This window comes from Dermacentor andersoni, chromosome 1 (assembly GCF_023375885.2).
Source record: "Dermacentor andersoni chromosome 1, qqDerAnde1_hic_scaffold, whole genome shotgun sequence".
Lineage (NCBI taxonomy): Eukaryota > Metazoa > Arthropoda > Arachnida > Ixodida > Ixodidae > Dermacentor > Dermacentor andersoni.
In genome coordinates this window covers 183,882,162-183,895,754 of record NC_092814.1, presented here as the reverse complement: position 1 = coordinate 183,895,754, position 13,593 = coordinate 183,882,162, and the positions used below count along the sequence as shown (strand labels likewise).

At 45.5% G+C, this 13,593-nt stretch overlaps 1 protein-coding gene across 2 annotated transcripts in view; it reads right to left on the bottom strand.

The window, feature by feature from the left end:
• Nucleotides 1-597: 597 nt before the first annotated feature.
• The window catches only part of LOC126547245 (tyrosine kinase receptor Cad96Ca-like), a 68,656-nt gene continuing 55,660 nt past the window's right edge, over nucleotides 598-13,593 (bottom strand). For both annotated transcript variants that reach the window (XM_050195195.3, XM_050195196.3), the window contains exons 8-10: nucleotides 10,551-10,679; nucleotides 9,014-9,125; nucleotides 598-5,436 (exon numbers count right to left, since the gene is read on the bottom strand). In XM_050195195.3, the coding sequence (XP_050051152.2) occupies nucleotides 5,165-5,436; nucleotides 9,014-9,125; nucleotides 10,551-10,679 (513 nt within the window). In that variant the 3' untranslated portion in view covers nucleotides 598-5,164. The remainder of the gene's footprint in view (nucleotides 5,437-9,013; nucleotides 9,126-10,550; nucleotides 10,680-13,593) is intronic.

The window sequence follows — 13,593 nt, the reverse complement described above, 5'->3', positions numbered from 1 at the left end:
CCCACTATCAAGCGTTAAACACCCACCCGCGCACACACATACACACCCGCATGCACTCACCAGGGTGTGACGTGCGGGTTGACGTGTCAGCGGGAGCGCGCGCTCGCTGAGTGTCTGTCGGTGCGTCGGCGCGGACACTTAAGGTCGGAGCATGTGAAACAAACCTTTCGTGGCAACAGGCGCTCCATCACCTGGCAATCTTTGGTGACAAGATGGGGGGCGATAAAGGATAAAATAGAGTAGAAAATATCGACGGGTCAGCCGTGTCCCATAGCACCACTTTAGAGCTACTTCTGAGAGCCACTCGTCGGAGTGTTTCGCATCGCAGATTCGCAGCACGTGAAACAGGCCGTGTACCAAATGGCTTAGTACGCCAACTGCACGAGACCATGCAGGTTGTAGCGTGATAGCGATGATCCATAAGACCCGTGGCGATAAGACGAGAGCCAGTTTTTCACCATGCAGGAACGCACGTGTTTTACATTTACAAAAGTGCAGGCTTTCACCAAGATCAGCACAAGTTGTTTGCGAAACTGGGTGCTTGTCACATGGAACTGTCTTAAGGGGGCCAGCTAATGCTATAAACAGATGGCCGAATGCATCAACGAATGCCTTTTATTCACTTATGTTTTTGTCTATATACACAGTCTTTCAGCGAAACTGAAGACCACATTTAAGTGACATCAAAAACACACTGGTGGGTCTCAGTAATTGGGAACTATAAATGGGCGTGCACAGAACGAAACGTAAATACAAAGAATGCGTTTAAAAAGCATAGTTTATAAATCACTATCAAATATTCGTCTGTTTCAGAGTTTCAACACAAGGCCGGCTTGTGAATGACCAAGCATGTAACCCCTGTGACAGAAATTTAAATCTTACTTCGCCCACGTTCTGCCGGTGCCTCTCATTGTTGTGTAGTCAGCCTTGTGCATAGCTTCAGACTCTCGTATAGTAATTAATTAAATTAGATTAATTAAATTATAGGGTTTTACGTGCCAAAATCATGATCTAATTAGGAGGCACGCCGTAGTGGGGGACTCCGGAAATTTGGACCACCTCAGGTTCTTTAACATTCACCTAAATCTAAGTACACAGGTGTTTTCGCATTTCGCCCCCATCGAAATGCGGCCGCCGTGCACTCGTATAGTATACAAATAGAGATGTTTTTGTTCATTTGTTTGTTTGTTTGTTTCTTTGCATGTCTTTGCAGCGCAATTCAATCTACACAAAGACTTGCAGTATACTTAAAGAAAGCGTTACTCACTTGGGGAGCGGCGTCTAAATATTTTGCACAGAGGGTACTATAAGCTGGGGATACCTACAGCATAAAAAGAGCCGAATTTGAACTAAGATCATGAAAAATCTGTACGAGTTTCATTTCAATGACATGGCGCCTCAATGGACACAAAAACAATATACTATACCAGGGTGCACATTTATATGTATTACTACGCTGGTAACACTGTCTGCATTTGTCCGATGAAAAACAAACAAAACAAAAACGAAGAAGAATACGAAAGCACAGAAACTGAATGCCAAACATACTTCTGAACTTTGCGGCCATACCGCCGAGACGATGTTATGTAACAGATTTGCATTCGGAATTAAGTCTTCATACTACGAATCTGGGCCTTTTTTGCGCACAAAAAAAACATCAACGAATGCTTTCATAGTAAACTTTTGTTTCTTTTGAATACTACGCAATCGTTCTTTATTGGCAGTCGATTAAGCCTTCCGGGTCAGATGTTCTCACAACATCCGACGTAACTCAGCAGGCGAGAAAATTTCACAGACAGGGTGGCCATATTCCGTGTGATCTTACGTCATTTTCTGGCGTGTCAAGGCTACCCTCTCAGGAGAAGCCACTCAATGGTTATTTCAAGAGTGTAATCTACAACTCTATCCTGACGTTTTCGTTTCGAGTCTCTTTTGAAGCTAAAACCACCAACATGTGCCCCATGTAAAAACTAAGCAAGCAGTGCATGACACCTACTCACATTGCTCTATAGAAGGTAAGAGAAGGCTTGCACGCTCTTACTGTGAGAACATTCAGGAAGGTTGACGCTCCCACTGAACACCAAGCTTTCGAATAACAATCACGCTAAGCGTCGCTCGCATTCCCTAGTAAAAAAAAAAAAAAAAATGCACGGGCTGCCGGCCTTCCCGCGTGACGTCATGGCTGAAAGCGCGCAAGCCTCAGTATGTTTTTCAGGAAGTGCTGGCTCAGCATACTACCTTGCTCTTACACATACACTGAAGTTCACTCATCTTGTCGTGTGTGCTGTGATATCGCGGCCCGAAAAAGTCGCGCTCATGTCGCCGTCTGAAGTGCTGCACCCGTCAAGTGGCAGATGCAAAACAATTCGCCAAAGCTGGTCACGCTGCCCACTCTTGTAATGAGACTAACTTTTATGGACTGAGACAGCGCACTACATAATTTTTGTTTCTTTGCTTTTTATTGTATAGCCAGCGTTAAAAAAATATGCGTAGTCCTGAAAGTGACCCGGAACTGCTCAAAGGCTTTCCCTGACTATGCATTTAAGGCAACCCAGATGAATAACGGGGTCACTGAGGCCTCGTATTGCGCTGAATGGTTCATCGTTATGCGAATGGAGAAAGAGAGCGTTCGCACAAGGACTTGGAGGAATAATAAGGGTACCTACCTAGCTCCGGCTATTTATGTTTCTAGACCAGCAATATATATGAGATCGAACAGAAGCATGTGCCATCATTGCATGGCGTGCTCACATGCACAAGAATAATAATATGCTGCATTCTTTTCTTTTCCCTATTCTTTCTTTCTTCACCGTACAGTTTTATCTAGTGGTCAACGAAACTTCGAAAGTCTAATCACAATACACACGTAAGATTAATTAGGAAAACAATAAGACACATACATACACACAAATATCTAAGAAACCTTCCAACACGCTGAATGACAAAAGTGCAGTAATCGGTGCCCGTGTGGAAAGGTGCAATGCACAGAGAGAACTAGACTGGCACTGAATGTACGTAAATATAAAGAGAGTGCCTATGCGTAAATAACGAAGGCGCCTTCGAATGTTGTGCACGCAATGTTGTTAGCACGGCGTAATATTTGAAACTGCGCCACACGTCCGTTGTAAGGGTTTCCGAGCTTGTGCTTACAGCTTGCTCCCAGATGGCCTGTCACAAACTTCGTCTCCAGCTGAGTTCGACGAAGTGCCGGTGCTTAACAAACTTGTCACGATGTCTCGCTGCTCATGGGCGACATATAAGGAGTCGCGCACACGACACACCGCACTCATTAGCGTTCACTTGACTCGCGGGGTTCACACCAAAGGGCGCGCAGTCCCAGTCAACGCACTCGACTTGGCACGAACACATTGTGACCTTCGAATGGGAAGTCCGGAAACGCGTCGAACACTTCCACAGAATCGATTTCCCGCTGAGTTCTTCGCACAGAGAAAACACATGGATAAGTTCTTGTCGAGTGATGCCGAATCACACACACACACACACATGTTCAACAAAAAAGACAAAGGCACGCTTAACGACACACCATATGAAACTTAAATTTCGCCTTCGAGTGCAAGGAATAAACTATTTTCGTTTAGTTCTTGAAACGTAACCCGTTACTTGACATTTAGGACAGATCTCGCGCATTCTGATATGCATGTCAGGGACCGCGTGCCGTCTTGTACCAATTGCGGTCTAATTTTCATTCTTTTTCTTTGCCGTTTAGTGACCCTGCGCATCGTATGCATATATCCACACATAAGGCCTTCATATATAAGTTTATATCCGTGTCATATATGAAAATAATATAGAAGCTACGTAAATAGAAGTGTTATTGGAACAAGCTCACAAAAACAGCTGGCGCAAATTTCACAACAGCGAATTAATTAGCGAGAACTCAGCAATTACCATTTTTATTGATCCAGATAACTGACTATGTTGAAGTTACAATGTACAAAGTGGCCGCTATTTATTAGGTCAACCCAATTATGTGACGTTCTTTTAACAAGTACACATATTGCCAAATATGCGCCACATATGGTCTTCCGTATCATCAGTCCGCTAACCAAATGATGCAGTTGAACTAATGTAGCTGCTACGTATTTTTTCATTTGCAAGCTAACCTTTAGATCCATAGTTTGGACTTGCGAGTTGTGTGTAGGTCATGATTCTCATCGGCGATGCAGCTGGCTTATTATTTATTAAGCACGCATTGCGCTTTTCAGTTGAAAAGCTTGTATTCAGCACGTCCGATAGCATACCTACGAAATTTTCTTTTTAGTTTAGCTATATTGGCTGGTGTGGAAGCAATTATGGCACAGGAAATTTCAACCTGAGCGGAGTGTCTCACGATACTGTGGGGATGATTAAAGCATCACTACGCTGTTTCACGGCTGTTCACCACAGGCTCGAATAAAAGTGTTTGATGAAGCTATACACACAAGGCCAAGTTGAACGCAAATTTCTAGCGACGAATAAGGTCCTCTTGAAAGATATATGCAGTCTGCCTTTTTTTTTCTCCGTACCATGTATTTTTTTGTGGGGGCTTTACAGCGTTCTCTCAGCGGACACCGTGCCGTTTCCCTTATTATGCACCTTTTACAATGCAGCGCGCCGTACAGTAACCAGCGAACTGCCACAGCTCTTCTTAGTGATTAGAGCCGTGAGGTATCTCTTCAAAATACATAAATGAAACCGGCGGCAGATTCGGGTCTTCGCGCACGTCGACCAAGCAGTACAGCAAAGCTCGCGCTTCGGAATCAAATACAAGCTATAGTAGCCACGCAAATGCTACACCGAACTGCATGATCAGATAATTCGATGACTGTCGCCAAACAAACTTGGCATAAGCCAAACGTTCTGAAGGGAAAAAAAAAAAAACTTTCGAGAACTTCCGATGTGACGTCTACACATGCACTGGCGGTCCATCAGGCAACCTGGACAGTTTTCGAAGCTCTCACTCGCCAGTACGGCAGCTGCCTCGCCTGCCAGCCACTCTCTTGGTGGTAACATAACAGAAGGTGTCCGTGCTTCATTCGTGTGCCGTTGCACACAGATAGTAACGGGGGGAAAAGAAGGAAAAAACGTTTGATGTCGGGCAACTTTAGCTGCAGGCCGCCTGTAGCCGCAGCACACAGCATCGTTAGGCGTCGAACGGAGGCGTCTACAGCTTCTCGTCCACGCCATATTCGAGGTTGTAGTAGGCGTGTTCGGGGAAGTTGTCCAGGTCGATGTATCCGGCGTTCAGCTTTATGAGTTGGTCAAGGTCAGAGGCGAGCCTCGAGAAGGGCGGCCGCTCCTTGGGGTCCGGGTGCCAGCAGGCGCGCATGAGCCGGTACAGCTCCCAGCGGCAGTGCACCGGCTGCACCATCACGCGGCCGTCGCGCACTGCGTGGATCACCTCCTGAGCGCTCAGGCCCGGGTACGGCGTGGAACCTGGGGAACAAGCAGCGAAAGGCGGCCCACCGGGGCTTAATATCAGTCTTCGGAAGAAAAAGAAAAAAAAAAGGGGGGGGGGGGCGCCCGCTTTTTCCTGACGATCAGGAAATTCAAACCACAGAAGCGGGATATAATTTTGTCCCAAATATTGTTGGAATGTTTGACTATAAACAGGCGCAGTTGACCTGAAGCATAAGACTGAGCTGGATGTGCACGCGGGGAGCACTTCGTTAGGAAAAGATTGATACTTCGTGTGCGTGTGTAGTTAAGCCCACATTATTTAGTACTATTTTCACTTCCGTAAAATGTTTTCTTTCTTTTTTTTCAAATGCTGCAACGGCAGAATAACTAGATTTTCTTTCTCTACAATATTAGCGGCCCTGGTACGACCGAGGTATTACCAAGGTTTCCTGGTGAAAGGAGCCCTTCGCCACTCGAACATGCACATACAGTTAAATCTCGATCTAACGAAACCCGATTTTACGAAGTTCCCGTTCTACCAAAGAAATTTCCATTCCCCACCAAGTACCCGTAAGGTTCAATGTCGTCATCAACCCGAATTAAAGAAACTAGCTTGAATTAAACCAGATTTAACGAAGCTTTTCGAGAAATAAATGATTAAAAAGAAAGCTGTGATTTCTCTCTAATTTTGACGCAGACGGGTTTTTGCTTCGAGCGTGCGCTCTAATGCTATCGCGTTAAGGCATCAAGGCACCCTAGTCACTGCCATAGTTTTATTTTGACGAGGCTGCACGCCGCACCCACGCACGGAACAACGGACTCAGCAGTCACTGGCGTTAACGTACCAGATACGTACCACTGGCGTTCTTACGTACCAAAACCCAACTACCGCCGCCCTCGCGGCGGTAGTTAGGCCGCCTTCGCGGACTTTCTACACGCACAGACGTTACAGTTTTAGATTTCGAAAGACCGTAAAATCAGTTACTCTATTTTCCGAACTTCCCGATTTAACGAAATAATTCGAGCACGGTCATCACTTCATTAAATCGAGTTTCAAGTGTAACTAGCGAAGGATGACGGGCTATGCAAGAGGCCTATACTGTAAACGAGTTACTTACCTAAATTTTCGAGTTGCCTTATTTCCTTTTTCCTCATACATACATACATACATGCATACATACATACATACATACATACATACATACATACATACATACATACATGCATGCATGCATGCATGCATACATACATACATACATACATACATACATACATACATACATACATACATACATACATACATACATACATACATACATGCATACGTACATACATACATGCATACATACATACATCATGTCAAACCCTACCCGCATATAACCAGCTATATAGTGTTTTTTTTACGTCGAACACTTTCTTAAAAGGCCTACAAACTTTACTCGAATTAAGTCCCTACATATAATATATGCCCGGGAGGGCATCATTTGCAAGAAAAACCAAAGTAATCCCTTTACTAATTAAACTAACTACATTAATTCGGTTATTCGGTACAAAGCTTACGGCTCACGTTTATATTGGATTGAAGGGAATCGGATTTAAGGGAAGGGAATCGTCATAGAATTGTAGTTACAGGTTTCCACATTTCGAATGGCCATCTAGCCCAAGGTAACCAGCTTCAAATTATTCGTTTAATTTACACGATTTTGCACGCTGCACCGTGAAGCGCGGCTCGCCGTCCAACATTTCTGTGGCATAAAAGTGTGGCGTCAAATCAAGCTGCAGTCGCACTTCCCTGTTCCCACGAGGTGATTCCGACTGGCGGCTTCCGCAACTCGCAGTTGGTCGCAGGCTCGCTTCAGCGGCAGGGGCGGCGAGACAGACCACTTTATCGCGCGCTATGGCGAAGTTAGATTGGGCCGCGCTTCGCGGTGCTGCCTGCGTAATCAGGTGAATTGAGTCCACATTTTGACGACGCTAGACATATCGGTCTACACGGCTATCTTGAAGTGTTGAAACGCGGAAGTAGTCTGTTACAACGATTCCCTTCAACTATGCGATATAAACATGTGCCGAAAAGTTTGCAACTAACGAAGTAATTATTAAAATTAGTTAACTAGTGAATGAATGGCTTTGTTTTATCTTGCAAATGATGTCCGCCTGGGCAGATAATTCATCTCTGGTGACGTTGTTCGAATAAATTTTGCAGGTTTTGTTTTTAAAAATGTTCAAAGTAAAAGAAAAAGAATTACGTATAAACGTTATCGGGTCACGTGGGCTCACTTTCATTTGGCATTAGGACCGGCCAGGCATATCCCAATAACGGACCGCGCAGCCTCTGCCACTGAGATGAGCTGAAGCACGTGATGTCTAACATCGTCCTGTTGTTCTAACTTCTCCACTCTAGTTAGAGTGGAGGCTGCTGCAGTTAAGGTCATCTGCGCGTGGTCGGGTGGCGCTGATTGGACACCTGTATCGGTGTCACGTGGACCCTCGAGCATGGTATAACTGCGCATGCCACGGTGCGCACATGTATCGTCAGGGAGCGCAGCGGGTTTATTGCTGCACTCATGATAGACGCTCACGGACAGATATACGAGGTGATATTCTTAATGTAAAAATAACCTGCGGAGGGTAGCTGGATTACTCGAAGAGCAGGAAATTACTTGCACGACAACTCGCAGTGTGACGCTGTGATAAGCGAAGTGTAGTTTACTACCTTTTGTAATATATATATATATATATATATATATATATATATATATATATATATATATATATATATATATATTCATTTAGCAGAAATCCCGCCCTTAGCGCCAGTTTCAAGAAATGAGTTCATGATTTATGCAGCGAACATCGATGATACAGTTAACATGTGGTTTAGAATATGTGGCACTTGCGCCTCGCGTAAGAAAAGAATTTTACTTTGGTTAAGGAGAGAGAGTGTGAGATACAAGTTTTAATGATGTGCTAGAGGTGTTAGCCTGGCTGCTCGCCTGACATGCTACTCCAGGTTGTGGGTGATCATGATTATGATATATGCAGTCTACCTATATATAAATACGCCAGCTGTTCACGTCACGACGAAGCAAATAAAGCGTGTCGAACAATGGCAGCCGTGCCGCCATTTTCATAACGGCGCTTGCTTTCGGTTTTCGCCGTTTCCTGCAGCGGCTTCTTTGACTCTGAACGAGCTGTTATAGCTGGATTCGCAGTACAGGTCAAATAGCGAATTCATTCCGCAGAATAACGTGCTGTAGCTGAGCTGTAACAAACCATGCCGCGAGCAGTTACTGCAGCCCTCGGCGTCATTGTGTGCAGCGTGATTCGTTCGCATAGGGCGACGTCATGCTCGTCTTCGGAGTAAATCAGCGACTCAGCCCGTCGTGTGAATCTATAGCTTAAACGGATGACCATGCCGGGAAACATTCGAATCATGATCACGGTTGAAACGTGCATCGGTTTCCATGCGCGCAGCGCGTAAGAGGAAGGCACGTTCTCAGTGCGAGCCTGCGCTCTGCGGCAGTGTGCTGCTGCAAAAGCCAGTACCGTGCATGTGCAGCATGGGTGTGTATAGCAGTAGCCGATGTAACACGCACAGCCGTTTGCATACCTAGCGTCACGATCTCCCACAGCAGGATTCCGAAGGCCCACACGTCGGACTTTGCTGTGAACACCTGCAGGTACAGGCACTCCGGAGCCATCCACCGCACAGGTAGCGCGCCCTTTTCGAGACGCGAAGGGGAGACGAGAAAGAGAAAACGCCAATTAGTTGGCTGCAGCGACGCTTCAGTGCGCATATGTGTGAACACGCGACAACACCGTACATATAGTATAAAAACGCAGACCGAGACTTGCTTGAAACCCAGTGGCTGATGTCAAATATCACTTGGCAGGCGGACAGAAAATGCGGATTTTGTTTTCGGTTTATCCGCATACAATGCATCCACTATATATATAGGCAGCTTGAGGCAGCTCAGCTCTCAACTCTCAAGTGTCAGCACCGGAGCATGTACTGCCTTTCTTCATTACGAAGTCATATATATATATATATATATATATATATATATATATATATATATATATATATATATATATATATATATATATATATATATATATATATATATATATATATATATGACTTCGTAATAACAAAAAGGCAGAACATGCTCCGGTGCGGACACTTGAGAGCTGAGCTTAAACTTTTATGACAAGAAAACAGCAGCAATTTGGAACATTTCTTCACCCCCCCCCCCCCTTTTCTTTTACGAACTCCGTTCTTGATTCTAGAGAGCCTGCTACCATCTGGGCTGTCATCTGCTAATGCCATCAGGTGGGGTGGATGATTAAAGTGAGGACTACGCTGAGAAGTTTAAAGAGCTAAATTGCATTATTAACGTTAGTAAGAGAGGTCGTAATTGTTAGAAAGAGTGAAAGATTCTTTATGACAACGGCTGCAGAAAAATCAAAGTCCATTTAAAATTTTATCTACACCAAATAACATGACTCATTGTTGAGCAGTATATTGATTGCACTTCATTGGGTTTCAAACAGTCAGCCACTATAGGCCAGAAACTTTTTGCAGATGTGTGCGGACGTCTGAATGATATAAGGATTCCTTAGAAAGGTATCTTGGTCATAAATTTTGAGAGCAATGATTTGTTTCTTTCTTGAACACTGTAAACGCTGTGCAATTACAGCGCAGATGCAGTTGTTGCAGCATAATTTTTTTATTTTTTTCCCATTAAGCAATTAGTGAGGCGCTCCAGCAACGAAAACACGTAACATTACAACCTTATCGCAATTCAGCTGTGGCGTTGATCACAAGAGAAAAAAGAAAGCGCTCGCTGGCAGTCTTAAACGTCATAACTATTATGTAACTCATTATCACAATTACATAACTGTGAGCGACTCAACAATATATAACTTTTTCTACACACTATAAACAAGCAAATGCTCACTGAATGAAGTCGCGTGCGGCGTGATAGGCCCCGTGCGTTGGCTGCATTACAGAGAACGTCAGTAATTATCGTTTTTTATTTTATTATTTAACTTCTGCCCTCTAAAGGTGCGGTAGATACTACATTGTGTTTGGTATGTAATGAGTGAACAGGAAGATTCCTGATGCGCCCGGTTGCGTGTGGTACCTTGGACTTCTGCTGATAGACGTCCGTCTCGGAATCTCGAACACTGCGAGATAGGCCGAAGTCGGCCACCTTGCATTGGCTGTGCTCGTCCACCAGCACGTTCCGAGCGGCCAGGTCACGGTGAATAATCTGCGAGTTGCGGAATCCAGGTTCGAAAGTCCTTAACATACGTATAGTCAGTCAGCGCTAGCGCAGGCCCACGATCGCGCAAAGACGCAGTGCCACATGCTTGATCCGTAATTCGCATTATCGCGTGGTGCAATACCGTGCTGAACGCCTCGTTGTGTTCCGGCCTTCTGGCTGTTGCGTTATTTGGCGTCACGACGTGTATTCTGCCCATTCTGACAATGCACTCGACGACCACAAGCTCAAGAGTCGATACCCCGATACCGGTATATACTACACGGACGCCGTACATAAAGAAGACGTAAGCCTTACAGCTGTAGTATCCGAAACCTGGCATAACGCAAACGTGCATCTGCATGATGTACCCTTTACTACAGAGGCAGAAATCACGGCTATCAATGAAGCCATTACAATCCGCTCGCACCAACCTGACAACATCCTTACACGAACGGACATCCAGGACGCCTGTCGAGTCTTCGAACGAGGACACCGACCTCCTCATGCGCATTACATACTCCGCCAACACGTTGAGCAGAACCCACAACTGCGACTCCTCAACCAATGGATACCTGGCCATGAAGGCATACCGGGGATCGCGACAGCGCACCGTCTCTGACGAATTCGATTATCCTGGACATCCATGCTTATGGCCAGATTCAAGACACAAGGATCGCACTTAAGGAACATGCCAAACGAAGACATAGCATGCTTGAGTATAACTCGCCGGAACTAGGCGAACACTATAGACCTTTTCATCGGGCGAGGAGGAAAGGGCGCGCGGCGAGCCTTTCCTCCTCTTTGGCTTGTGCGATCCGGCGCAGCACTGCTTGAAGTATTGCTGTCGCGTGCTGCGGAATGATTTCGAGATGTTTAGGTCGTACTTTGTGAAATTTACGCAATGTCCGTTCATATAAGGTCGTCAGAGAAGCCTTTCGGTGCATCGGTAACTACAGTACGCGGAAATATCTATTGGGGGAGCAAACATGCGACTTGCATTATCAGCCGCGGTGTGTGTATGTGTTGTGAACTATTTGGTGTATATTGGTTTTAATTCAACGAAGAGAACCAGCGTCTCTGTATTACCAGCATGAAATGGTAAATCTGCTCATTATCCGATCGCTTGGCGTATGACTAAAACATAAGAGCGCATGCTCGTGTACGGCCAACCTAAGGCAACCACGAAACATCTAAGCGGCAGAAGCTATCAAATATTTGTGATACACCGGTGTCGTTCTCACGCATTTCAAGACTAGTATAGGCTTGAAATCTGCTCCCAATCTGCTCTTTTCTTAACGTTAAGGGATAAGAAAAGAGCAGATTGGGTGAGGGAACAAACGCGAGTTAATGACATCTTAGTTGAAATCAAGAAAAAGAAATGGGCATGGGCAGGACATGTAATGAGGAGGGAAGATAACCGATGGTCTTTAAGGGTTACGGACTGGATTCCAAAGGAAGGAAAGCGTAGCAGGAGGCTGCAGAAAGTTAGGTGGGCGGATGAGATTAAGAAGTTTGCAGGGACGCCATGGCCACAATTAGTACATGACCGGGATAGTTGGAGAAGTATGGGAGAGGCCTTTGCCCTGCAATGGGCGTAACCAGGCTGATGATGACGATGATGATGATGATAGGCTTGAAATCACTATATGTCTACGCTAGCCTCCTGCATGCAGCCTATGGCGCTGCTCAACACAGCGATCACTGTGGTTAGTGGACCAGCATGATGCATATGAATAAGCTATGTGCTTCAATATTGCCTTTTCGCCCTGTAAAGCCATAATATCCTAGATGGATCGCATAAAAAGAGTTCGATGGCTATTTTCAGCACAAAATTTCCATTATACGTGTGAGTGCGTCGTAGAGAACGGAACGAACACAACCGAAGAAAAAAAAATCGGTTATCATACTCTTTCTCGGAAAAGAAATAGAACTGGCTAACGCCGCAGTACGACCTCGCATAGTCACGCCGCGCAACGTTTATAGATCTATAAACGTTGATGCCGCATGCTTGGACCATACGCTATATAGAACAAAGATATCTGTAATCCTGCTTAGCATGTTCGCGCAGTTCGTAAACGGTCACTTTGCTGGACAAGTATAGTTCACGCTGTAAGGTGTGCTGTTATTACTAACCAAAACTATTTCATTCATGGGCGTAAACCTCGTCTACCGAACCAAGTAGTCACGCAATGTAATCTGCAGCGAACAGTTTGAACGCTTGTCAAAGTATAACAGCACAGCTCCTATCGTGGCAGAACGATACCCACGCTGCTACGATCGTCGCGTACGTTCCATTGCTCGTAAACCGCAGCTTAGAACTAGAGGATAAACTGCAATAAGGTCACATTAGTGAATGAATTTCCAGAAATACACAGTTGATCTCCGAGGCTGATTGTAGGCTCAAACATGCGCGGCACACGTCGCGCTGCGTGCTCCGTCCGCCTCAACGCCAGCAGAAAGTCCGGCCATGCCGACTTAAACCACTTCAGTACGTCTCACAGAACCGTTTTCCACGTAGAAGACGCCACGTCATACTAAATAGACCGCACGAGCGCGACAACAAACGCCAGAAACTACCGCCGAGCGTATGCCTGCCATTCAAAACGGAGCGCTCGCCCAAGCCAGCCTGCCGACTGCCCATAATCGAGCTCGCGCGGACCCACTCCCTGGTAATTGCGCTCACAATCTACCACTTTACCAGGCCACCAGATCCCCCAACTTTCCCTCATCGTGGGGACTTCCTGTCTTTCATACACATCCTATGGAACTGCAGTCCCATAGGGTGTGTATGCATGCCCCATAACTCGAGACTCCCGTACGAGCACACTTAAACCTATACATCCAGCCTCTCTGAATCACTGGCTCCGTCTCTGAACCCACACCTACATTATCATAAAGGCCCTTGTTCCGCACGTCCGTA